Below are 24,485 nucleotides of genomic sequence, written 5' to 3' on the forward strand. Positions count from 1 at the left end.
GGAGGATCTGGGAGGACTCAGGGAGGGGAAAGGATATGATGAAAATATTGTGTATGAAAAGCCTTTAATAAAATAAAGCTGGAGGGGGAGAAGGGAACATGGATCTACATGACTGCCCCATCCATGAATCCTTGCTTCATCCCTCCCTCAAGTCTGACAGTATGCTTGTTTTTGTTGCCACGGTCTTAAACATCTTTTACTAAATTTTCAGAATCAATATAAGATTGTCATTAAAAGAGCATTTTCTTCATACCAGTCACATTGTAGAGAAAATATTAATAATCCCTCCATCTGTCAATCCCATTTCTGAGTTAATGGCTAAGCCTGGTGCTAAAACCTCTATACTTCTTCCTGTGCTCACAGAGACTTGTCTAAGAGTAAAAGCGAACTTCCTTTATAAGACCTTTGCCAGAAAGGGTAGAGTACCAAACCGTTAAACAAGCCAGACACTAGTGGTACATGCTTTCAATCCCAACACTCAGAGACAGAGGCACGTAGATGGAGTCCTGCCCAGTCTACAGAGCTAGTTCCAGGACAGCCAGAGCTACACAGAGAAGCCTTGTCTTGAAAACAAAAACAAAAATAAAAAAGCAAAACAAACATATAAAAAAGCCAAAAAGTTAAACAAGGGAAAATATTTAATGGTAACAGTAATAACTGGATAGACTTACAGAGGAGGCAGGCAGTCTTGCAGTCCTAAGTGTGAATTCAGTGGGTCAGTGTAATGCTGTGCGTTTCAACTTTGATGGCTGCCTTTGAGGCTCCCATAGAAGACTGTTGCTACAACTCATACCTTGGCACCCCAAGCACATTCTAGCACCTGTGTTACACAACCAGCTTGCAAAAAAGACATTTTGACCTTGACTGTTTTGCAGATTATCAAAGACCTGCAGTTGCTGGGGTTGGTGGCAGCCCTGGTGGTGGCTGATGTAATCCTGCTCGTGACATGGGTGCTGACTGATCCCATCCAGTGCCTCCAGATCCTTGGTGTCAGCATGAAGGTGAGAGGCTGCCAATCCCTGGGCAATCTGATCCCTTACGTGGACTGGCTTCTGTGATACCCAGGATCATCATCTCAGCAGCACCTACTCAGTGGCTGTTCAAAAGAGCAGTCAGGGGCGGTGGCCGCTCTGAGCACCCTGCCCCTTGTCTGGAAGCTGTGCTGCCACCCACAATGCTCCTTGTGCCCCCAGTCGTCTCGTGGGCGTCCCCAGATGTCAGTGCACAGGGAACCTGCCTGGCAGTTCTCTCTGCTTGCACAGTCACCTAGGAATACTTTCAGCTCTAGGGAGTTGCCTTCCCCTCCCTGTTGAGAGACAAGGGTGATGTTCTGAGGTGGCCTTGGTGGTCATTCAATTGTAGTTCAAATCCCAGGCTGCATCAGCCTTGTCCCTGGGGAAGGCTGCATACCAGCTCTAAGTCTCCTTTCCAGATAGAGGAGTAACTTAGAGATAACAATCCTGCCTCTTTCATTAGGCTCGGGTGAAATAGGAGAAATAATTCATTTAAACAGGCTGAGGGATGCAGTGGGATCGATATCAGAAGGGGCAGTGAGTAAAGGTTTGGCTGTTTGCTAATAATGGTTCCTTGTGTGAAAAACTCCTGTAACTTTGTTGCAGAGCTTTTTGAAGCCACCGTGGTAACAAAACACGTGCCCTGGAGTAAGTCCCAAAGCGGGCCCAGCATCTGCTAGCCGCCCACGTTTCTCTCCCTTCCCTCCTGCTCAGGCACTCTGGTTTTAGGTTCTAACAGAGTCGCCTACATATTTCCGTTTTTTACATACTAAAGAGGGAAAGTCTATGCTGTGGAGGAGTTCACACTCCAGGGAAGTTCACAGAGCTCTGCTGTGTGGTCCCAGGAATTCGAATGCCTTTGGTTCTGACCTGGTGTCCCTCACAGGTGACAGGGAGAGATGTATCCTGCTCTTTGACCAACACACACTTCTGTGCTTCACGGTACTCTGATGTCTGGATTGCCCTGGTTTTGGGATGCAAGGTTGGTAACTACACCTCCTCGGGTGACGGTCTGTCGCCAACAAAATGGGTTTGGAAAGAGAATTACAGGAATTAATGAGGTGTGTTCATGGATGGTGACAACAGAGAATGGGGAGCTCAGAGCCAACCTGGGCTCCTGCAGAAGTCCCAAAGCAGTGAACCTTTTGTTTTTCTACTGTTTATATTGAAGGGTTTCCGTTTACAGTTCCCCATGTGCTCCGATTCAGCCTGCCCACAGATCACTGGGATTTCATTTTCTCTCATATTATGGTCTGTTTGGGGAGTGGTTGTTGGGGGGTGGGGGTGGCTGTTTGTTTTCTGAGGGTCTTGCTATATATAACCTTCATTGGTCTCATTGTCTGTGTAAGCCAGGCTAGCCATTGTAACTAGCTTGGGAGGTTTTGTTGTTGTTGTTGTTGTTGTTTTGTTTTTTAAAGAAGAATCCAGGAAGCAAACAGCTGCTACTCACTTGTATCCTGGAAATGGTTAGATACCTCCAAACGCTACATAATAGAGCTGAACTCTGCCCTGGCCCGTTCCTCGCTGAACCCCAATCTCATCTAACCTCTCCGGGGCATAACCCTCGCAACTAGTAGAGACAATGATGACAGCCTCTTAGCGCTGCTCTCAGCTGCTTAGAACTCACTCATGAGAGTTTCTAGCCACTCCTGTCCCTCCCAAAGGCTCCAGAACACGTGTTCTGCCTCTAGCCCTGAACCGTTCTGAAGCACCATTCTGAAGCACCGAGTCATCTCAGTTCTTAGCTCCCAGAGCATATAGCCCACCTTCCCGCCCCCGCCTGCACCCAGCCTTCCTCCATTTCGTCCACTGCCTTCTGCACATTCTCATTGCACCTTCCCCGCCCCCCCCTACTGTTACAGTGGTATGGATAAAAGAGAACACGTTGTTGAGCATGCTGAGCCAACCTCTGTGGCCCCTGCCAGCCAGGAGCTCCTGAGTAGGACGGAGCCCCACCTCAGGACTACCTGAGTACTATGGCTTTCCTCACACCCGTCTTCCTTTCTAGCAAGAATTTTAATGGGATTAAACCTTTATTAAAATCATATTTGACATTTTTCAGAATCACAGAATTAATTTTATTCACCTTTGATAAAACTAATAGCGAGCCGTGGCCGAACGCTCCTTGGTGGTATCAGTTACCCAGGAGCAGGAGTCAGGTCGCACTGGCCCCTCCTGTGTCCTTCTACTCATCAAAGATCCCAAGGTGACTGGGTTTGACCCTCCATCCTCCTCTGGAACACTGGGTGTCAGAAACACCTCTGCCACAGCGACTCCTTCCTCTCCAGCACAGCCAAAGCTTCAAAAGTCACCTCTGCCTACGGGTGGTGCTGACCAGGTCATGTGATCTCAGAGTCAACAGGATGCCTGGCCTGACTCTCCTTATTCTCTGGAATCCCCTTGGCTCTCGGCCTTACCTCATACCCAATGGCATCTACACATTCCAGTTATAAACAGGGTGTGGCTTGCCTCCCTCCACCCTCCCTATCAGCCAGGCCTATTGCTCTGTGGTGGTGTTGCTCTTGTGATGTTATTTGCTGTTGTTTTGAGTCAGGGTCTGTCTTAGGGTTTCTAAGACAGGGATGAAATACCATGACCAAAAAGCAGGTTGGGGAGGAAAGAGTTTATTTGGCTTATACTTCCATATAGCGGCTCATGATTGAAGTCAGTCAGGACAGGAACTCAAACAGGGCAGGAACCTGGAGGTAGGAACTGATGCGGAAGCCGTGGAGGAATGCTGTTTCCTGGCTTGCTTCCCTTAACTTGCTCAGTCTGCTTTCTTATAGAACTCAGGACCACCAGCGCAGGGGCGGCACCACCCACAATGAGCAGGGCCCTCCCCCACTGATTACTAGTTAAGAAAATACCCTACAGCTGGATCTGATGGAGGCATTTTCTCAACTGAGGCTCCCTCCTTTCAGATAATTTCTAGCTCCTGTGTCAAGTTCACATAAGAGTAGCCGGGACAAAGTCTCATTGTGTAGCCCAAACTGGCTTCAAACTCCCAGCAATGCTCCTGCCTCAACCTCACCACTGTGGGATGCCTAGCCACTCATCATGCCCAGCTGTGAATGTCCTTGGTAGCAATGGTTTGCACTGTAGTGCTTTGAGCAAGTTAGAAAAGCTAGGGCGTGCAGAGTTATATGTATACTGAGTGTTGCAGATAAACGCTCTGATCTCTATATGCACACAGCTGCCTCTGGGGGAAAGCAGCACTGATGGATACTATGTTGTTTTCTCCCTAACAGAGACTCCGGAAGGCAGGTTTATGTTTGTGAAGAGAGGAGAGAGCTGGGCCCCTGTTCCTTGTGGTAGAGGCAGGGAATGTCACAAAGCAGTTCATATATAGCGCCTGCTGCCTGTGCCTCCCCGCACGGTTGCTGGGGTCCCAGCCTGCCTTTGTTCTCCTCTTTTTTCCATCTTTCATCTTCCAGAAACCCCCCATTGCACAGAGCCACGGCAGCCTATGGAGTTCTTTGTGTCGAATAGAAAACAGCGTCCATCCTTCCAGGCAGATGCAAGCAGTCTTGCAGGTGCAGAGCCTGGCAAGCAGATGGTGCCTTTGAGCACCCTGGGAAAACAAATAATAAGTGCCCTCCCTCTGGCACTGCCCTAGTGCAGCACAGGACTGGACAAGTAGCTCACGAGTCACTTTCAGTTCTCTTGTGCCACTCAGCAGCATTCACTGCCAAGCCATAATGGATATGTAACACACCCCCTACACACACATACCCCAGCAGGAGCCAGATCGGCTGTCCTCCCCACTGCCCTGTCTGTGGAACTCCTATCCACACACACAACACCCTGTGCCTTCTCCCAGAACAATGTTGCCTTGTCTGATATCTTGTTTGCCAACCTCCCATAAACCATTCTCAGTAAAAGACAGGAAGTGACATTATTCAGAAGCCATAGGTGTAAGAAGCTAGCTCCTGGTTTCCTGGGTCGAATCTTAGTGGAAGCTCACAGCAAATCTTTATGCAGATATGATTACCCAGGCTGGGGAGATGGCTCAACGGGTAAGAGCACTGACTGCTCTTCCGAAGGCCCTGAGTTCAAATCCCAGCAATCACATGGTGGCTCACAACCATTTGTAATGAGATCTGACACCCTCTTCTGGTAGGTGCGTCTGAAGACAGCTCCAGTGTACTTGGATATCATAATAAATAAATCTTTAGGCCAGAGTGAGCGGGGGCTGACCAGAGCGAGCAACCTCCGTTCCCAGCAACATGATGGCTCACAACCATCAGTATAGTTACAGTGTACCCATACACATAAAATAAATAAATAAATCTTAAAAAGAAAAGAGAGATGACTCGCCCAGTGTAACTGATAAGGACATGGGCCCTGGCGGTACCGCTTTGACCTGTGGTCCCCCTTTTCTGTGCCTCTGGTCCCTGCTCCTCCCGCAGGGGCTGCTGCTGCTCTATGGTGCTTATCTGGCCGGCCTGACCAACCATGTCAGCTCTCCTCCAGTGAACCAGTCCTTAACCATCATGGTCGGGGTCAACCTCCTGCTCCTCATCGCTGGGCTGCTTTTTGTGGTCACCAGATACTTGCACTCCTGGCCCAATCTGGTCTTTGGACTCACATCCGGAGGTATCTTCGTTTGCACAACCACCGTGAACTGCTGTGTCTTCCTTCCCCAGGTATGCTCGGAGTGCTGGGCAGGGTTCTTCATGGGGCATGATGGGTGATCAGAAGAAGAGGCTGGGCCCCCTCTGTACCTCCTCAGTGCCTAGGAGAGGACAGTTCTGCTCCCCAGTCAGGCCAAAGAGGGCCACCATGGTGGGACCTGTTATTGGAGGTGACCTCACCCCTGCCTCCCACCCAGCCCCCACTCTGCTCCACCCCTCTCTGTGTCCTTTCCATCCTTGAGATAGGTTTTTTTTTTCAGTAATCTAAGAAAAAAGACTTTTTTTTTTTTAATGTCTCGATACATAGCCCTGGAACTTACTGTGTAGCCCAGGCTAACTTTGAAGAAAGTAACACTTTTTCTTTCTAATTTGGGATTGTGGTTTCATAGAGAAATGTCTACTTCACGACATGGAATGGTTTTCCTAGCCAGGTGTGGTGGTATGCCCCTGTAAGCTCAGTACCTGGGAGATGGAGGCAGGATAGGGTCCTCCTCTTCTACATAGTAAGCTTTTCCCTTCTTCTTACTGCAGGGAAACACAGAATCTCTCTTTTTTTTTTTTATGGAAGAGAGAGGTTTTAATGTGTTTCCTATTGCAGAGGTTAAGAATAAAATCAAATAAAGGAGAATGGAAGCAGAAACAAGAAAGCCGTAGCGAGGTAGAAGGAACCCTTAAACCCAGGGGAAAGCGTTGGTGGTTGGTGGTTGTTTTCCAGAGCTGATGGGCTGCAGGCCTTCATCCATCACGTTAATGATCTAGCCACTGGCTGATTTCTCTTTCTCTCTTGCTCCTCTTCCCCCTGAGGCTAGCCCCATGCTGATCCCCTTCCTGAGGTGAACACTAATGATTCATTCCACTGCTGACTGATAGAAGGTGACAGTCAACTTCCGGGGCACACAGGCCTTCAGTCTCCTTTCTGTTCTCTAATTCTCAACAAAACATTCGATCAAATATACACAGGGTGGGGGGTTGGGGTGGGGGTATTGAGCATCTACAGGAGTGTCTGCGGCTGGGTGCAGCCTCTGCACCACCACCAGAGAAACTTTGGCAGCATCTTGTCATTGTAGGAGCTGGGCTGAAGAAGGCCCCTGAGAAATAGAGGCTCATTGTCTGGGATGCCGGAAGAAGGGGGGTGTGAGGGAGGGTTGGAGGGTAGGGGGTGTTGGGGTAGGGAGTGTCAGGGGTGGGGTGGGGGTGGAGGGATCCTTCTTCCTGGGAGAGGGGAGACAAAGAAAAACTTCTGGGCTGTCTAGCCTTCTTTTCTGTTCCCTTCCCTGTCTTGTTTACCTAGGACAGAACTAAGCATTTGCTCTGTCAGCCTCCCTTATAGCTAGAGGTGTCCCTAGAGCATCATTTGGAACACTAGAGGTTGCCTAGAAGGCTTCTGAGAGAGACAGGCTTCATACTGTCCTGAGAGAGAGAGAGAGAAAGAGAGAGAGAGAGAGAGAGAGAGAGAGAGAGAGACTGCTAGCGTGTCCCTTTTATCTTCTCTCTGCCTTGAATATATGTAATGTTTGGTATGATGGCAGTCAGCTTATGATCAATAAGCTATATTTATTACACTAGGAGACTGTAGCTCCTTCCATGTAAGGGTATACATTCAGGAGAGGAGGACTCTTAAGGAAAACCCACAGGTACAAGAGTGAAAAAGCATCTGAAGATTTGGTGACGATGCCTTCTTCCGCAGTAGAAAATGTTCCAAGATATTTATTTTGCTTGGTCAATAGGAGTCCAAGGACATTGCCTCTTTTTAACAAAAGCAAACCACAAGGCCAGGAACCTAGTCTCAGATGATGAAATATTGAACAGGAATTTAAAAAAGAAAAAATGATGTTAGGTTGAAATGAAGCATTGAATAGGCAATTTGGACACTGCAAAAAATATTGAGCTAACAAATTAAGGAAATAAAAGACTGAATAAAAAATAAAAAGAATATGAAGAATTGGTGAGGGGGTGAAGTTCATAGCAAATAGCAGTCTCTGAAGGAGGGGAGAGGGTGGGCGAGGGAGGGAAACGGGAAGGGGGAGGGATGGAGAAGGGGAGAAAGAACTTATCACCAAGAAATTTTAAAGGAAAGTCTTGCTGATTTGAGCAAAATGCCCTTTGAAAATGGAAGGAATCCACAATCTCCCTGGAAGGTCCTAGTTTGGATTTCTGCTCCTCACTCTAGCCTCTTGTGTCCTGAGCTTCAGACACAAGTTTTCTGCTTCCTAGGCAGTGGCTGGGCTGCATTCGAATCCCTGAAGCTGCGATCAGCAGATTGACTTCTGACTCTTAGAACTTACCTACAGTCGACAACTGGGCAGAAAAGGGAGTGGGGAGGGAACTGCTTTGAGTCCTGGAATGTGGTGGGTGGGTGGGTGGGTGGGCAAGCGACCTGTCTCTCCCCTGCCTCGCCCCTTTTCCTCCTGGTTTTCTTGGGCTTCTTTTCTCTCTCTCTCTCCCCTCCTCCCCTCCCTTCTTCCCTCCCCCCCTCTCTGTCTCTGTCTCTCTCTGTCTCTGTCTCTCTCTGTCTCTCTGTGTCTCTGTGTCTCTGTCTCTCTCTCTCTCTCTTTCTCTCTCTCTCTCTCTCTCTCTCTCTCTCTCTCTCTCTTTCTCTCTTTCTCTCTTTCCTCTTGAACAGACCATGGTAGGGTCTAAGTTCTTTTCGTCAGAGAAAAATCACCAAGGTCTATCCCTAAACTGATTTCTCCTCTGGCTCAAAGATGTTTGGCAGAAGCACGGCTTTCCTCGTGAGACTCACACCGTGTCCCCAGGGCCGTGAGACAGCTGAGCTCATTAGGGGAGTGTCCGAGGGGACCTGGGAGAGGATTGGTTGGTAACTGCAGGAAGAAGAGTCGAGTCCCGGGCTGACCAGAGCCTTCAGATCCGCTGTGACTCAGAAGGCTCTCTAGGCAGCGCTAGAGAGCAGGATGAAGTGTCTGTAAGGCAAGGAATCCAAGAAGCCTGTACACAGGCTGTCAGGAAATGCCTGGGTGTTTCTGATGCCAAGTGCTGAGGTCATCGCCAGCCATCAGCCAACCCCTGCTTCTGTGACCTGAGTGTGACCCATCCCCCAACTCCCACCCTCACTCTTCCATTCCATTTCGAAAGGCAAAATTCCAAGGACATTTGCTCTTCCTGCCCGGAGTCCATGACACACTTAGGATTTGTCCCCTTTATTTAGAAACCAGGAGACAGGAGAATTGTAAAGAAAAGTGTCTTTCATTTATTCAGGTACGCTCTGGTCACATCTTAGCCACTATGGACATGTGGGGAAGCACAGAGTCCTTGCCTTCCTTAAGCCACGTAGGGAGCATTCGTAAGAATTATAATGTGCGTTGAATGCTTTGGAAGCCACCCCAGATTTTCCTAAAACTCATGGCACCTTCATATCAAATGAGCGTTGGAGGACAGTCTTGAGAGAATAGCAGCAAACAGATGGGAAGAGAGAAGACAAAAAATGAGAAAGAACTCCCGACAGTGGGAGGAGCTCCAAGGGAGGAGTAGCCAGACTTGACTCTTTTCATTTTATTATTTTAAAAATTATTTTATTTGTGCGAGTGCATCTGTATGTGTGCATGTGCATACACATGTGTGCAGGCCACGGGGCATGGAGGGAGATCAGAGGACAACTCAGAGGAGGAGTTGATTCTCTCCTTCCACTATAGGGGTGTCTAGGCGTGAACCCAGGTCACCAAGCCTAGCTCCAAGCACCCTTACCCACTGTGCCATCTTGCCTGCCCCCTCTTTGCTAAAGTTAACTTTATTTTTATTATTTTTTTATGTGTATGGGTACTTTGCCTGCATGTGTGTCTTTGTACCACGTGCATCATTGGTGCCCACAGAGGCCAAAACAGAGCATGAGATTTCTCTGGAACTAGACAGACAGTTGTGAGCCACCATTCCTGTGCTGGGAACCAACCTGGGATCCTCCAGATCCCTCTGAAACTCAGCGAGCTTCTAGGAGCACGGGGTGGCCTGTTACAGATGCCACTCTACTCCCCACAGGAGTTCCTGTGGCTGCTCTAATACGCGCCAATGGTTTTGAACAAAACCAATGTAGTGTCTTGCAGTTCTGTAAGGCAAGTTTTTAAAATGGGTTTTATTGGACTAAAACCAAGGTGTTAACAGATCTGCAATTTTTTTTTTTTAAGAAAATTTCTCAACTATTTCAGCTTCTAAAGGCCACTCACCTTCTTTAAGGCCTTTTCTTTAAGGCCCTTTCTGACCCAGCAATGGGACATCCTAATGGCTAGCCTTCCTTCTTCCTTCTTCCTTTACCATCTTCTCTAGCCCTCCTCCCTCTCTCCATTCCAGCTCTTCTCATTCTTTTTTTTTCTTTTCTTTTTTTGGTTTTTCGAGACAGGGTTTCTCTGTGTAGCCCTGGCTATCCTGGAACTCACTCTGTAGACCAGGCTGGCCTCTAACTCAGAAATCCGCCTGCCTCTGCCTCCCAAGTCCTGGGATTAAAGGCATGCACCACCACCACCCGGCCCCTCCTTCTCTCTTATATGGACTCGTTTAATGACATTGGCTCCACCTGAATAATCCAGTATAATCTTTCCACCCCCAAGCCTTAACATAGCCATCACAAAACTCTATTTGCCATCTTATGTAACAGTCAACAAGTTCCAAGGACCCAAAGACAAGGAAGAGCTGTGAAGAGCCATAACCCAGCCTATAGCATCCACATCACCCAGAGGCCAGAAACTAAAATGTGCTGGTCCTTTGGAGGAACTACCTGATCCTTGAGGATCGACTAGTGGAGAGCCCAGAAAATACAAAGAGTCAAGTCTCAAGGACCGGGACCTTCAGAAAGGAGGGCCCAAAAGGGATTGGAGAGCTTTGGTCAAAGGGTACCGTGGCTCCATCAGCTTAGGGGAGAGGAGCCCAAAGACTTAATATGGCCTCATGCCTGTGCTGAGCCAGTCCTTGGCAGCCCTGCGAAGATGGCTCCACAGAGGATGCTGGGATACAGGGTAAAGGTCTCTCCTTCTACCACTTGGGACCCTGTCCTTCACATCATTGGTACTCGCCAGGTAGACAGTGTCCCAGCAACTCTGCAGCAGACTCCTGTCTGAGAATGTTCTAGGTCACCTGTGTTATTATAAAAGTGGGCCAGACCATATCTCCCCAGCTTGCTCCCCAAGGATAGTTTCTGGACCCCCCCCCACCCCGCCCAACAATCTGCCTCTTTATCAGTTAGATGAGAATCCAAGCTGTGGTGGTCCCAGTTACAGCTCTGGGTCTGTCAAAAGTGATGTGTGACCTTAGAAAAGTCACACTCCTATCCACTCTCCCTGTCAGAACATATGGCCATGTGCCAGAGCTGACATTCTGTTTTTATTGACATTAGTTGGTTTCTATTTGCGCTTTGGTCATTAGTCTGGCTTCCAGTGATGAACTGGGCTCTCAATATCAAAAAACACAGCACTCCTCAACAACTGAAAGATGACCAAGATTAGCCTCATAGACACATTCATGCTTAGTTGGCTCCCAATGAGAGCTTCAGAATCCCATTCTAGATGTGTCCTTCCTCTGGTTCCCTTTGACACTTTGACAACAGAGAGGGTGTTCTATATCATATTCCATCTTATACCGGGGCACGTTTAAAGCATGAAACCTGAACGCTCTCCATTGTTTTCTGTCACCACAGTGGATGAATGCTGCAGAGCAAATGGCATTTTGAGGAGTAAACAGCTTGTGCCTTAGTGTGTTGGTGACTGTGTCATTCCTTGGTATTTATGAGAAAGAGCAAGGGAAGTGTTTCTGGGTGTGTAATTAAATAAATAACATGTGTTCTTCTTTGCTAACAGCTGAAGCAATGGAAGGCATTTGAAGGAGAAAACCAAACCACCAGACACATGGCCAAATACTTCAGCACTCCCAGCAAAAGCTTCCATGGCCAGTTCGATGAGGACCAGAGCTGCCACTTAAGGGATGAGAGGAGCTGCATGGAGAGGCTCCTCACAGAAGTAAGCCACACCTTGCCTAGCAGACTCCCTGCAAGGATCCCCAGCCACGTGGGAGCAATCCCACATGCCCTCGTGCGTGGCCCACCATGCCCTCGTGGTCCCTCGTGTTCTCATGGTCCCTCGCACCCTCATGATCCCACATGTTCCTTTTGCCAACATTCTCTGCCCCAGTCACTCTTCCCCTCTCCCCACAGCAAGCGAGACCTCACCATCACCCCAGTGACCCTTGCCCATCCCACTCCTAGGGCAGGTAAAAACTAGTCATAGCATTACATGCTGATGAACAAGCCAGACTTGCTTCCTGACCTTATGGAGTTCACAGTCAAGTGGAACAAAAGTAAGTAAACATTAATTTAAACTGTGATGGATAGGAGAGGCTGCAGGTGCAGGTCAACAAACAGAATATTTACCTAGCATGCACAAAGCCCTGGCTTTCCTCCCATAACCACTAAACCAGGAATGGTGGTGCCTGCCTGTGGTTCCAGCATGCAGGAAGGGAAAGCAAGAGAATCAGAAGTTCAAGGTCATCCTTGGTTACACAAAGAGTTCAAAGCCAGTCAGGACTCTCTAGCTCAAAAACTAGAAAAAAAAAATGTGATTGTGATGAGAATCAGGAAAGAAGCATTCGGGATGAATGAGAATAATGGTCAGGGAAGGAGGTAAGGGAATGTAGCAGGCTAGTGAGACAAGACTCTGAAGGAACAAGTGGCCAGGTGAAGAGCTCAAAAAAATATCCATGCAAAGGGAAAACACAAAGGATATTAGGATCTGGGTGAGCATTCTTTACAAACAGCCATGACATTGTATTCAAGACCTGATAGTCCTCTCTGACATCCCTGGGCACTAACCAGAGACCTCAACTTCAGCACTTCCAGATGTGCTACAGATGTGGGGTAAACGAAGGGTCTCTGATGTTACCACAGTATCAAGGAACCTTAGGTGTCCCAACACTTCTTTATTCTGTACTTGAACCAGAATTAGCCCTGTTCCAGACAAGCATAGTGTGGGCTTGAGTCAAGCATGTGGAAAAACTCGAGGACTGTGCTCTATAAGAAGGCAGCACAGGACTCTGGTGGATGAATTAATAAATATTTTGACACTAATTAAATCAAATTATATATGTATATGTACATATTCACATATGTATACACACACACACACACAAACACATAGGAGATACCTGAGTATCTTAGTTAGGATTTTACTGCTGTGAACAGACACCATGACCAAGGTACCTCTTATAAGAACAATATTTAATTGGGGATGACTTACAGGTTCAGAGGTTCAGTCCATTATCATCAAGGCAGGAACATGGCAGCATCCAGGTAGGCATGGTGCAAGAGGAGCTGAGAGTTCTACATCTTCATCTGAAGGCTGCTAGCAGAATACTGGCTTCTGGGCAGCTAGAATGAGAGTCTTAAAGCCCATGCCCACAGTGACACACCTACTCCAACATGGCCACACCTCCCAATAGTGCCACTCCCAGGGCTAAGCATATTCAAACCACCACACTGAGTTTGTGCTATTAGAGAAACCAAACTGTTTTTTGTTTGTTTGTTTTTGTTTTGTTTTTTAGAGGGACTGTGTCCTGGGCATGAATGGCCCTATGAGAGAACAGTGAGGGAAAAACCTTAGAAGCACCCAGATGAAGAGCCAAACCTGGCCAGCACCCCTGGGCCTTGCTTTTCTACATCCCCTCCCACCCCACCCCCCATACACTCTCTGAGTCTTCTTTATCTATCAGAGGGAAAAAAAAAAACCCTCTCCTTTTCTTCTTTTCTTCACCATTTATTAAACATTCTGGACATTTTTTTGAAAGCCAGATTTCTCTGCACCTGGCAGGGGAGTAGCCCTGCCTCTGGTGCTCTGTAAAACCTTTAGAGAAACGTTTTCCCTAACAAACACAAGGCCTGAAACTTGGCTAGAACCAGCAGGATGGTTTTCATTTACAATCAGCTAACCCTGGAACAGCCGAACAGACTGGAGTAGACTCTTTAGCCTTATGGTAATTATTTCAGCAGCTTATTGTATTTCAGCCATGCTACCCTGTTTCCCACGCTGCAGCTGAATGTGCTCTTTCCAAAAGAAACCTCGAGTCTGCGGGGCAAAAGCCCTTTGCAGGCTGAAGTACATAAGCAGCAAAAAGGTGCCTCTGTTGCCCTGGCCCTGCTTGAGCATCTTCTGTAGAGCAGGCCTGAGAGCCAGCAGCCAGCCCTGGTTCGCTCTGCATCCTGGGAGCCAGCCCTGCCCTTCTTCACATAGGACAGTCCCTGTCCAGCAAGGGTTTGGGCTGAACTCACAGGATCCCCCGCCCCCTCGCAATTCCCAAGATCTGTCAGCCCAGTTTCTCATTTGTTTGGGGGGTTTTATTTCTCTTGCTTTTTGTTTTTGAGACAGTTACTATGTAGCCCAGGCTGCTATGAACCCTCTGGCCTCAGTTCCCCAAGTACTAGGATTATAGGCGTGCACCTCCAGCTTTTCTCATTCTTGACCTCTTGCTCTGGACATGGTTAAGTAGCATCTGCCATTGACCTCCCACTGTGCACAGAGTGGTAGACAGACTGTCCCCTTAGGCTGATGACGCTGCCTTTGATGGTCTGCAGCCATTCTATCATCTCCTTTTCCTCCTGGTACCAGAGAAGGAAGGTGTGCACTCCTAGGGCCTGTGCCCTCTTCAATATACCTTTGACATTTTGCTTCTCGCCAGGGACCAAAATGATTTAAAAATTAATTTAAAAGCTGCTGCCCCGGGAGGTCAGAGTTTGGACCCCACAAGCAGGACCTCACACTATGCCTTTAATTAACACAGAGTCGTGGTGAAAAGAGTCTTGCTTCCCTTTTGTGGAAGAAGGGGAATTGACTATTTCTGTTGATGTTTCTAAATCTGTAGTCAGCCAACTTGAAGAGTTTGCCTAGCTTGAAAAAGGGTATACATCCCTTCTGGAGGTTCATAAGATTTTCCTATATTCAAAGCCCTTTCTAGACAAGGCATAAGGAAACAGAAATTCTGTTTGACCCCTAGAGCAGCTGTGGGTTGCAACCACACAGAGTCACATATCAGAATTTACATTATGATTCATAATGGTAGCAAAAGTTACGAAGTAGCAAAAAAAATTAATAATTTTTGGGGGGGGTTCAACCACAACATGAGGAACTGTACTAAAAGTGGCAGCCTTAGAAGGTTTGAGAGCTATTACCCTACAGCATGGTCATGACGATGGCTTCCCCCACCCTCCCACCCCCCACATAATCCCACACACCCCACACATATGCCCCACTTGCAGAGGCTGACATAAGGACAAGCAGGAGTGGGTGTCAAGGAAAGAAGAAAAGGAGCTGGAGAGATGGCTCAGAGGTTAAAAGCACTGACTGCTCTTCCAGAGGTCCTGAGTTCAATTCCCAGCAACCACATGGTGGCTCACAACCATCTGTAATGGAATCTGATGCCCTCTTCTGGTGCGTTTGAAGACAGCTACAATATACTCACATATATGAAATAAATAAATCTAAGAAGAAGAAAAGAAGAGAAGAAGGAAGAGGAGGAGGAGGAGGAGGAGAGAAGGAGAAAGAGAAGGAGAAGAAGAAGAAGAAGAAGAAGAAGAAGAAGAAGAAGAAGAAGAAGAAGAAGAAGAAGAAGAAGAAGAAGAAGAAGAAGAAAGGGCCAAGTCCCTACTGAGGAGCCATCATGGTTAGTTGCTCTGTGAGGTCCCTAAAGACATCTGACACATCCCTCGTGGCAAAAGGAACCTGAGTGTCCCCTGTCACTCACTGACCCTGTTCAAGGTGCCACTTGCCCAACTACAGCAGCCTACCACGCCTCAGGAGAGAAGAGGGAGACCTGTCAGGTGGGAACACCCCTGAAAGTCCCTTCTACCTGCTTCACCAGTCTCTCCCAGGGCTTGGCCCCTGTTCCGATGCTAATGAGGATGACTAAACCATCTGGGAAACCAGGAGAGCCAGCACCAATAAACACCACCTCTTGACTTTACCCAGGGACAGGGCATTTACAGGGTCACTGCAAGTTTATTGGAAGGTTTCGCTCATACCCCTTAAGTAATCATTCCTGACCAGGTGTAGTAGCCCGTGCCTGTCACCTTAATGCTTGAGATATCAAAGCAGGAGGATTGCCATGGGTCTGAGGTCAGCTTGAGCTACAGAGTGAGTTTTGGGCCAGCTGGGGTACAACATGAGACCCTGTCTCAAAACCAAAAAGAGTCAATTCTAACCAAGTTTTATATGTAAGTTGACAGGCATGCATAGGCTCACCCCACGGGCAGGCTGAGCTCTTTAGTATTTTAGGACAGAGTCCATTCTTTTGTCCTAGAGCATGAAAAAGGGATGGCCCAGCACTGGTCACTGGCTCCTAAAAGAGAAAGGCGGCCACAAGAGCAGCACTGTGCTATCCAGACAACACAAGGGCAACACTGTGCTATCCAGACAACACAAGGGCAACACTGTGCTATCCAGACAAGCCCTTGTTGGAGCTCAGTGCTTCCCACCTTCCCCACAGTCCTTCTCATGCATGCCAGACAATCCATTCCCCGTGAGACTCTTACCACTGCCCCTCTGAACTGAGCATAGAACTTTCCAAGGGAAGGCTTGGCTAGACAGCTTACTGCCACGCTCCGCGAAGGCAAGAGTGCAGGCGTGCTCAGACACCCACCACTGGCTCACACCCACATCTACTTCCTGCCCCACAGTTGGGACAGGCACACTTCTGCAGCTGTCACCTGTCTGCCCTCTGGGGCACAGCCTGTTTATCCACCGACTGACTTCTGCACAGAAGGACGGTATCTCGATAGAACTGCCCCAGCCTCTTTCGTTTTCTGGACTGCACTGGAGAGCTACTGAATCAAACTATCTGCTTTAAGCTTCTATAGTAATTATATTTTCATATTACCACTTATTTGGAAATTAATGGGGGCTCACTGTGATATTTTGTGTTTCCTCTTTAAGGGCTTCTAGCTGTTTACCTGTGTTCTCCTGTATTTCTTTGAGGGAGTTATTTATGACCTTCTTATGGCTCTGCAGTCTCCCCATCCTCACCTACATTTTTAGTTATAGACATCCCAACTAGATAATGTAGATTCTCATGTGATTTTGATTTTTTTTTATTTCCCTTATGTCTAAAGATGCCAAGTATCTTCGTGTATATTTATCGACCACTTAGATTTCTTTGAGAAGTCCCTATTTAGATCATCCACTCATCCTAAAGTTGGATTCTTTAACTCAGTATTGTTGAGGTTTTTTTTTTTTTTTTAGCTCTTTACATATTCTGCACATTGATCCTCTGTAGATGAATTGATAACAAACATCTGAGATTCTATTGGTCACTTTGCTGTGTTGACTGTTCAGTAGACTTGTTCAGTAGACTTGTACTTTGATGTATGTAATACCACTTGCCATTCTTGCTTTTATTTTGTGTTAAGCTACAGTAATGCTGGTGTGTGCGTCGCGCATGTGCACACACACACCCTTCTTTAAGAGCTATTGATAGCCAGTTAATCACTTAGGTTATAACACCAGGAGGGCCTGCCACTTCCAAGGAAGTGTTGAAACCAACCTGCGAATCTCATGAGCTCTTCTTAGTTCCAGGATGAATGGTTGTCCCAGGAATTTCCACCTTTCTTCTCCTACCCTTTCCATGTCCCAGGTTATTTCACAAGAGGCAAAATGTTTGTTTTCTCATTGGTCCTCCCTGGAGATGCACTTCTGGTTCATTCATGGTTTGCCCAAGTGTGAGTTGGATAATCCCCAACACTATTCAGACTGACATCCCACAGAGGAACCTGGGGAAGATGACATAGTGGTGCTGCTACCAGCAAGCCTTGAGGCTAGACCACCTTCATCCTCACAGACAGCAGTACAGGGTCTAGGGCTGAGAAGGGGAGGAGCCTATTATGAAAGAATATCTTAGAGCCTTTCCTGGGTACCATATATCAGTTACTGTGCTAAACATGTGGCATGCAACATTTCACCTGGCAGAAGTCCCACTTCCAAGCTTGAAGCTACCGACAAGTACATCGGAAGAGCTGGGATTGAAGCCAGGGTCTCCAATGCCACAACTCTCCACCGTGGAAGGCTTTAGGCAACTCTTAGCAGCATCTTTTGTTAATGGTCTTGATTTTCTTCCGCAGAAAAATGCAGTAATTGAAAGCCTGCAAGAGCAAGTCAGCAACGCCAAGGAAAAGCTGGTGAAGCTGATGTCTACAGAGTGCACCTATGACTCTCCAGAGTGGGCCGTCCCAGCTGCAGTCTCTGCCCACGGGCTGGCACTTCAGGGACCTTCAGAATGCCCTGCTACTTCTGAGAGTGAGAGCCGAGCAGCTGCTGAGGACTCCCTACATGCCTCAGTGGCCTCCCAGCATATGCAAGGCTCTGGGGCATCGAGAAGGGACACCAGTCCCTCCCCAGACAAAAAGGACAACATGCCTTTGAAACAGTTTTGTGATCATTTGGACACGAGTTGCAGCCAGAAGCCAAAGGCTGAACAAAGCGAGGGTCCTGAAAGAGGAGATCAGGAACCCATGGCTGCCAGCCGGAGTTTAATGGCAGAGGGAGTGGCCTGTGAACCCCATAGGCTCAGGCAGAACTCAGAGGTACTCCCAGAAAGGTTACCTCGGGTCAGTTCAGTAGTCAGAGAGAAGCTTCAGGAAGTTTTACAAGAGCTAGACCTGGGCTCTGAGGCTCCCCTTCCCCCACTGCCCTGTCCCCAGCCGCTCTGGAAGAGTACCACTTCCCGCAGCCCCCAGAAGCTGTCCCCATCTAAACTGGGTTTCAGCCCGTATGTGGTGAGGAGGAGACGAGCAGCCCAGCGGGCTCGCTCCCACATCCCTGGCTCTGTGGGTCTCAATATGGGGCATCAAGCAAATAGTAACGTTTCTAGTGCACAAAGTGGGCTTATTGGACAGAACAGAGACAGCTCCAGGCTGGACCACCACAATGAAAGGTCCAAGGTACCACGATCCTCTTCTGTAAAACCATCACCACTCTCAGAACCTCACTGGAAACAGGGTCCCCTGGAGGGCAGCAAACAATGCGAGACCGAGCCTCAGGAGGCCGGAGGATGCAATGTAGCAGCTTCTTGCCAACCTTCCACTTCTGCCCAGGCACAAAGTTCCCCTGCCCCACGCCTACCCTCTTCACCAGCTCTGCCCAGGCAGCGTCAGCCTCGACCCCGACTGTCCCCTGGCTGTCCGTCCTTGTCTTCTGGGTGCTACAACCTTGACAGTGAGTCCAGCAGCTCAGATGAGTTCTTCTGCCGCTGCCACAGGCCCTACTGTGAAATCTGCTTCCAGAGCTCTTTGGACTCCAATGATAGTGACACTTCAGACAGTGACCCTGAGCAGGCTTCAGGATTGGCCTCCTGGGAAAAGCTGTGGGCCCGCTCCAAGCCTGTTGTCAACTTCAAAGATGATTTGAAGCCCACGCTAGTGTGAAAAGCAGCAAGGTGGGCTGGCCACAGAGGTCAGTCTGGGTCCCCACAGAACCAGGGATCATGGGAGGAGAGCTAGATCTCAGTCTTTGGGGACCAGATCAGCACCATGCCTTGACCAGCCTCAACTGTGTTCCAGCTGTGTTCTTTCTTACTCGGAAGACCTCTTGATCTATGAAAAGGGCCTTACCCACCCTGCTACTACCTCAGCGATACTGTGAGCAGCTCTAGTGAGGGATTATAGAATAACTCCTTCAACCGAAGGTGCTAAATGAGAAATAGGCTTGTCTATTCATCTCAGCCTGTTCTTTACGGTCCTCTGGTTGTATACCAAGTAGCTAGCTGGATGAATGGACCGAAAGATGGAGAGATAGATTTCTGCAGAACCACTGTGAACAGACCTGCAGGTAGATGAGCCTACACCTTTGTCCCTCCAACTCATAGGAAGGGTGCCTTGCTTTCTGTTTAGGGCTGTAAGCCTTCACTAGGTCAGTGTTTCAGTTTCTGGCTCAAGCCACCCCAGCACTCCCTACCCCACTTCTGGTCCACATAACATCATGGCACCTCACACACCATGGCGACAGACAACATGTTCCCACAAGCTTCTCAGATTGTTCTCTTGGTCTCAATAGTGTCTGGAGTCTGCCCCCTGCTCTCTCTCAGCGGCACAGTGTTCTACTTGAACACATAGACTGTGCTGGGAGACTTACTGGTCAAAAGGGAGTTTTAGTGCTGTTGAGGTTACACGGCCACCAAAGATCTATAAACCTAGAAAGAAAAGAGGGAAAGAGGAAGAAATGAAGAGCCAGGCATGGTGGTGCACACTTTTCATCCCAGTACTCAGGGGCAGAGGCAGGCAGATCTCTGTGAGTTTGAGGTCAACCTGGTCTACATAGAGAGTTCCAGACAACCAGGGCTATGTAGAGAGATCCTGTCTCAATAATAATAATAATAATAATAATAATAATAATAATAATAATAATAATAGCAATTAATTATATTAATAATAATAGCTATTATTATTGTTATTATTAATGAGAAGGCAAGAAAGAAAGAAAACAGGAACAGATTGTGAACATTTCACCAGATCTGACTCAGTACTTGACAATACCAAATTTCAGTGGCTCCTAATTATAACCCTTTAGGGTAGACACTCTTGTCTATACAGCTAGGGACCATGGGGCTTAGAGAAATGAAGTGACTTTACCCAATACCATACTGCTGCAAAGTGACTGGTGGAGAATTTGCATATGCTGCTGAAACTATCTCTCTATTCATTCTTCTGGAAGTGGCAGGTGAGATGTAAGTGATAGACAGCTGAACCAAGGCAAGGCGAGCTGGTAAGATGTCCTTAGATGACAAAACCAAGTTCTTTACCCCCTCTTCCCACCGTGGGGGGGGGGGGGCACCTGCAGTTCCAGGGAAGTCAGGGACTTGGTCAACAGTGAGCTCCAGGAACTCACTAAATCTCTTAAGGAGCTTCACTAAGGCTACAGGAAAGACAAGTTGGACCACTTCAGCTGTTGCTTAACTTGTCACCTGCTGTCCACGCTGCCGCACTGCATCCGCACTGTGTGTAGATTTTGTTTTGGGTTTCAGAGAAGGCATTTGACACTAAACATCTCACAGATAGATCACAGACTCTCGGGTGCTTAGCTATGGAGGCCCTGCTGGTAGAAGAGCATCTTCTGCCGTCTCCTATTCAATACAAATGTCATAATTTATTCTGTGTGTATGTGTTGGGGAGTGTAGTTTCAGTGTGTGTTGTTTGTATGATGACCATGAGTGTCTTAATAAAAGAGAAATGATTGTCAAAATAAGTCTCTTCTAAAATTATAGCCTTGGACTGGAAAGGAGGAACCTGGAGAAGACCGAGCCACTGGAAGATGGTAAAATACAGAACTACTGTTGGGCTCTGGCAGTTCCAAGCACATCTTTTGGCAAGCTTCCATTTGTAATAGACTGTGTGATGATCTCTCTGTCTCTGTATAGGCCCTTATCCCCAAATCAGCCCCTTTAGTGGGTGGAGAAAACAGTGAAGACCCCCAGAGACTCCTTCCAGTCAGTGAGGTCCTCTGGCCTGGCTTCCCCTTAGCTTCCTTCCTCCCACTATGCTACTACCACTCATAAGCCTGTGTTCCCTAATGTTGAACCTCAGGATTCACAACCAAGTGCCCAGCCTTCTCACTCTGTATCTAGACCTGAGTCCCACAAGTCAGCCCTTCCACAACTCCATCCTTTGTTCTTCTAGACTTTCCCACAACTTCACTCACTGTGTGAATAGTTTGCCTTTCAAAGTTTAGGTGATGTATGCACCCTTTCTTTGGCTTCCCCAAAGCATCCCCAAATGGAACTGACTGGCCCTCCACTTGACCGCGCAGGATGTATTCTGGACCATGCTTTGGCCTTGGTTATAGTGGCTTTAGTTAAGCATTTTGCCTAGAATGACTTTGTAAACTATTGTAGACCTGACTGAAAAGGGGGAGTGTCAATGCTCAATGTTCCCTATTTATAATTTGGTTTAAATATCCTATGCAAAGTATCACTACTCAGAGATGCTGCCTCCAGACCTATCATTCGTCTTGTGGTCCATCACCTTTTCTCCTCATCCACAGATTTCCTGACACTGCTACCCAAGGCAGTCAAATGGTGAGTAGATCCTTAGAGGGATGAATGTGCTCTTGGCAAGTTCATAGTTACACTCTTGAGAAGAGGCAGTAAACTGTGCAGAGGAATCCTTCAGAAGTAAACATTTCCTCTGCTGACATCACCACATGATGCAACTGTTGGTCCTAAGGCCAGGCCCAGTGCCAAGCCAAGCTCCACCCCCACAGCATGTTTTCTGCTGATTGGAAATCTTGGGACTGAAGGTAGATCTGTCCGCATCTCCTGAGTTATCTCAAGCCCCTTTTCCTTAAAGGATCAACCTGGACTCCAGTGAATTCAAGAAAGAAAGAAAGCATCCTGGGTAGCAGACATGGCTCTTTAGAACTTAAAAAAGGGGGCTGGAGAGATGGCTCAGTGGTTAAGAGCACTGACTGCTCTTCCGAAGGACCTGAGTTCAAATCCCAGCAACCACATGGTGGCTCACAACCATCCGTAATGAGATCCAACGTACTCCTCTCCTGGAGTGTCTTAAGAGAGCTATGGTATACTTGCATGTAATAAATAAATAAGTCTTAAAAAAAAAAAGAACTTAAAAAAATGAATTTTTTTAATGAATGTGTTTCTACCTGTGTGTGTGTCTATATACTGCATATATGCAGTGCCCATGGAGGTCAGAAGAGGGCATCAGACCCCCTGGAACTGGAGTTTCAGGTGTTTGTGAGTCACTATGTGGGTACTGGGAATTGAACCCAGGTTCCCTGCAAGAAAGGCAAGAGCTGTTAATCACTGAGCCATCTCTCCAGCGCTCAGGCATGATTTTTAAAAGAACTGTATCACTTTCTATAAAGAGATACACAGCCCCATTTACATGTGTTTCCCCCATTACAAGTCCCTCAAAAAAGTGTTGAGCACATCTTCCTCCTGTTTGTCCCAATCTGACAGTAGACCTCAGAGAGCTTTGCCCAAGAAGAGACCAGTAAATAAATGGCTGATGGACAGTTTTGCAGAGGACAGCTTTCTGAGGAGGCAAACGATGAAAACCACAGAGAGCAACGAAACAAAGGCAGAAGGGCAAAGACCTTGTTCTGAGCCAAGAGCAGAGCCAGAAAGGGAGACACGGCCATCTGGCGTCGCTGCCTCCTGGTGCATTAAGAGCATGACGTAACATATCTCTCAGACCCAGAAGTAACTGAATTCAGAAAATGACAGTGCTTTTTAAGTCTCTTAGGGAGGGGCAGGAGCGGATAATAGAATTACTGAGAAGGAAACGGAGAACACTCAAAGTCTTCTCTTGCAGATTCTTGCTTCCTAGCCTGGGGCCTGGGCATCAGACAGTATTGTTGGTGCATCTGTTGATCCGAGGAACATCTGCATGGAGCCATCACCAGAGGCAGAGAGCAAGGCAATACTCTCCTTGCCCACAGCCTGCCTTCCCTAGCCTCTGGCACCTACTCCGATCTCTCTGGATCTTTTCTGATCTCAGCATCCTCAAACAATCACATTCGAAGAGGAAAACATCTTGAAACGCGTCCAGTTCACTCCCGAAGTGACAGAGAGACCGGAAATACCGATGGCAATGGCATTAGGTGAAATACCTGCCCCGAGTTTCCCAGATCTGAGTCTGTGTTTCCCCGAGGCAGGTGGCTCTCGGACAGTGAGTGCCTGGAAAAGGTCCTGTGGAGGTCTGTAGGGGGCTGGGAGAAAAGGCAAAGGGAGAGAAGAGAAGTCCAAAGAACAGAGAGGCAAGAGGGAGACAATGTGAAGGAAGGAAAAGGCCTAGGCTCAGCTTGCTCTGAAGAGAGTTCCTGCCAATCACCGTCCTCTAAAGCAGCGTGGGGCTTCAGCTCGCCACGGCAGCAGAGATAGCTGGAGCTTGACTAGGGAGGCAAGGCTGAGACACCTTTGTTTGTCCTTTCTGTAGCCCGGGGAACGTACAGTCATCTGTTTACTTCAATGATTTCCCCTCCAGACTGTGAGTGTCACAAGGCTAGATGGAGCAGGTTGAGGTTGTCTTGGTGGCCCCCAGACCAGCAACTTGTTTTCCACAAGGTTTCTGCTCCCAATGTATTTGTCAAAAGAAATAAACCAAGGAAGGGAAGTGACACAGGCAGAGTAATACACCAGCAAGTTAGCTCACAGCAGTCATCTGGGGACAGGATGCAGGGGACCCATGAAAGGGACACAGTGTTAGTGACTTACCTCAGTCTTATTATCGCTTGTGGTATACGACCACGTCCTTCATCAAAAGAAGGTAATTGTGCTGGTAAGAAGACTCAATAGGAAAAGACACTGTGGTCAAGCCTGACGACCTGAGTTCAGTCCTTGGGATCCACATGGTCAGAGAGAAGCAACTGAAGTCAGGTTTTCTCCTGTGGCCTTCACACAGTTATATTACTGACAGGCTATACTGAGTATTCTCATGTTATATACACACATACATACAAATCAATGTAATGAAAACAATTTAAAGAGGACAATTTATGAAACCCATTGTTTCCTACAATCAAAAAATGCTTTTAAAAGTTGTTATGCTAAAAAGAAGCTAGGTGGTGGTAGCACATACCTTTAATCCCAGCACTTGGGAGGCAGAGGCAAATTATCTCTATACGCTTAAAGCCAGTATAATCTACAGAGCAAGTTCCAGGACAACCAGGGCTACAGAGAGAAATCCTGTCTCGGAGAAAAAAAAAAAAAAGAAAGAGAAAAAGATATAATGTTTTAAGTGGGCTTCTTTTCCAGCAACTTTCAGACAACAACGACAACAACAATGAAAAGTTATCCTTGCTGCAATGCTTGGAAGAGTGTCCAGGTGGCTTTCAGGGAGGAGTCCCTAACCTCT

General features: G+C 47.6%; 1 protein-coding gene across 2 annotated transcripts in view; it reads left to right on the forward strand.

Moving 5' to 3' along the window:
• Gpr156 (G protein-coupled receptor 156) overlaps positions 1 to 20,945 on the forward strand; it is a 103,056-nt gene extending 82,111 nt beyond the window's left edge. The window contains exons 6-11 of one of the 2 annotated variants that reach the window (XM_031363850.1): positions 876 to 1,001; positions 1,900 to 1,995; positions 5,423 to 5,659; positions 11,446 to 11,604; positions 17,742 to 19,071; positions 20,879 to 20,945. In XM_031363850.1, the coding sequence (XP_031219710.1) occupies positions 876 to 1,001; positions 1,900 to 1,995; positions 5,423 to 5,659; positions 11,446 to 11,604; positions 17,742 to 19,043 (1,920 nt within the window). In that variant the 3' untranslated portion in view covers positions 19,044 to 19,071; positions 20,879 to 20,945. Of the gene's footprint in view, positions 1 to 875; positions 1,002 to 1,899; positions 1,996 to 5,422; positions 5,660 to 11,445; positions 11,605 to 17,741; positions 19,906 to 20,878 lie in introns of those variants that run through there. The other variant, XM_031363849.1, reaches the window with a different exon arrangement.
• Positions 20,946 to 24,485: the final 3,540 nt, after the last annotated feature.

This window comes from Mastomys coucha, unplaced genomic scaffold (assembly GCF_008632895.1).
Source record: "Mastomys coucha isolate ucsf_1 unplaced genomic scaffold, UCSF_Mcou_1 pScaffold12, whole genome shotgun sequence".
NCBI lineage: Eukaryota > Metazoa > Chordata > Mammalia > Rodentia > Muridae > Mastomys > Mastomys coucha.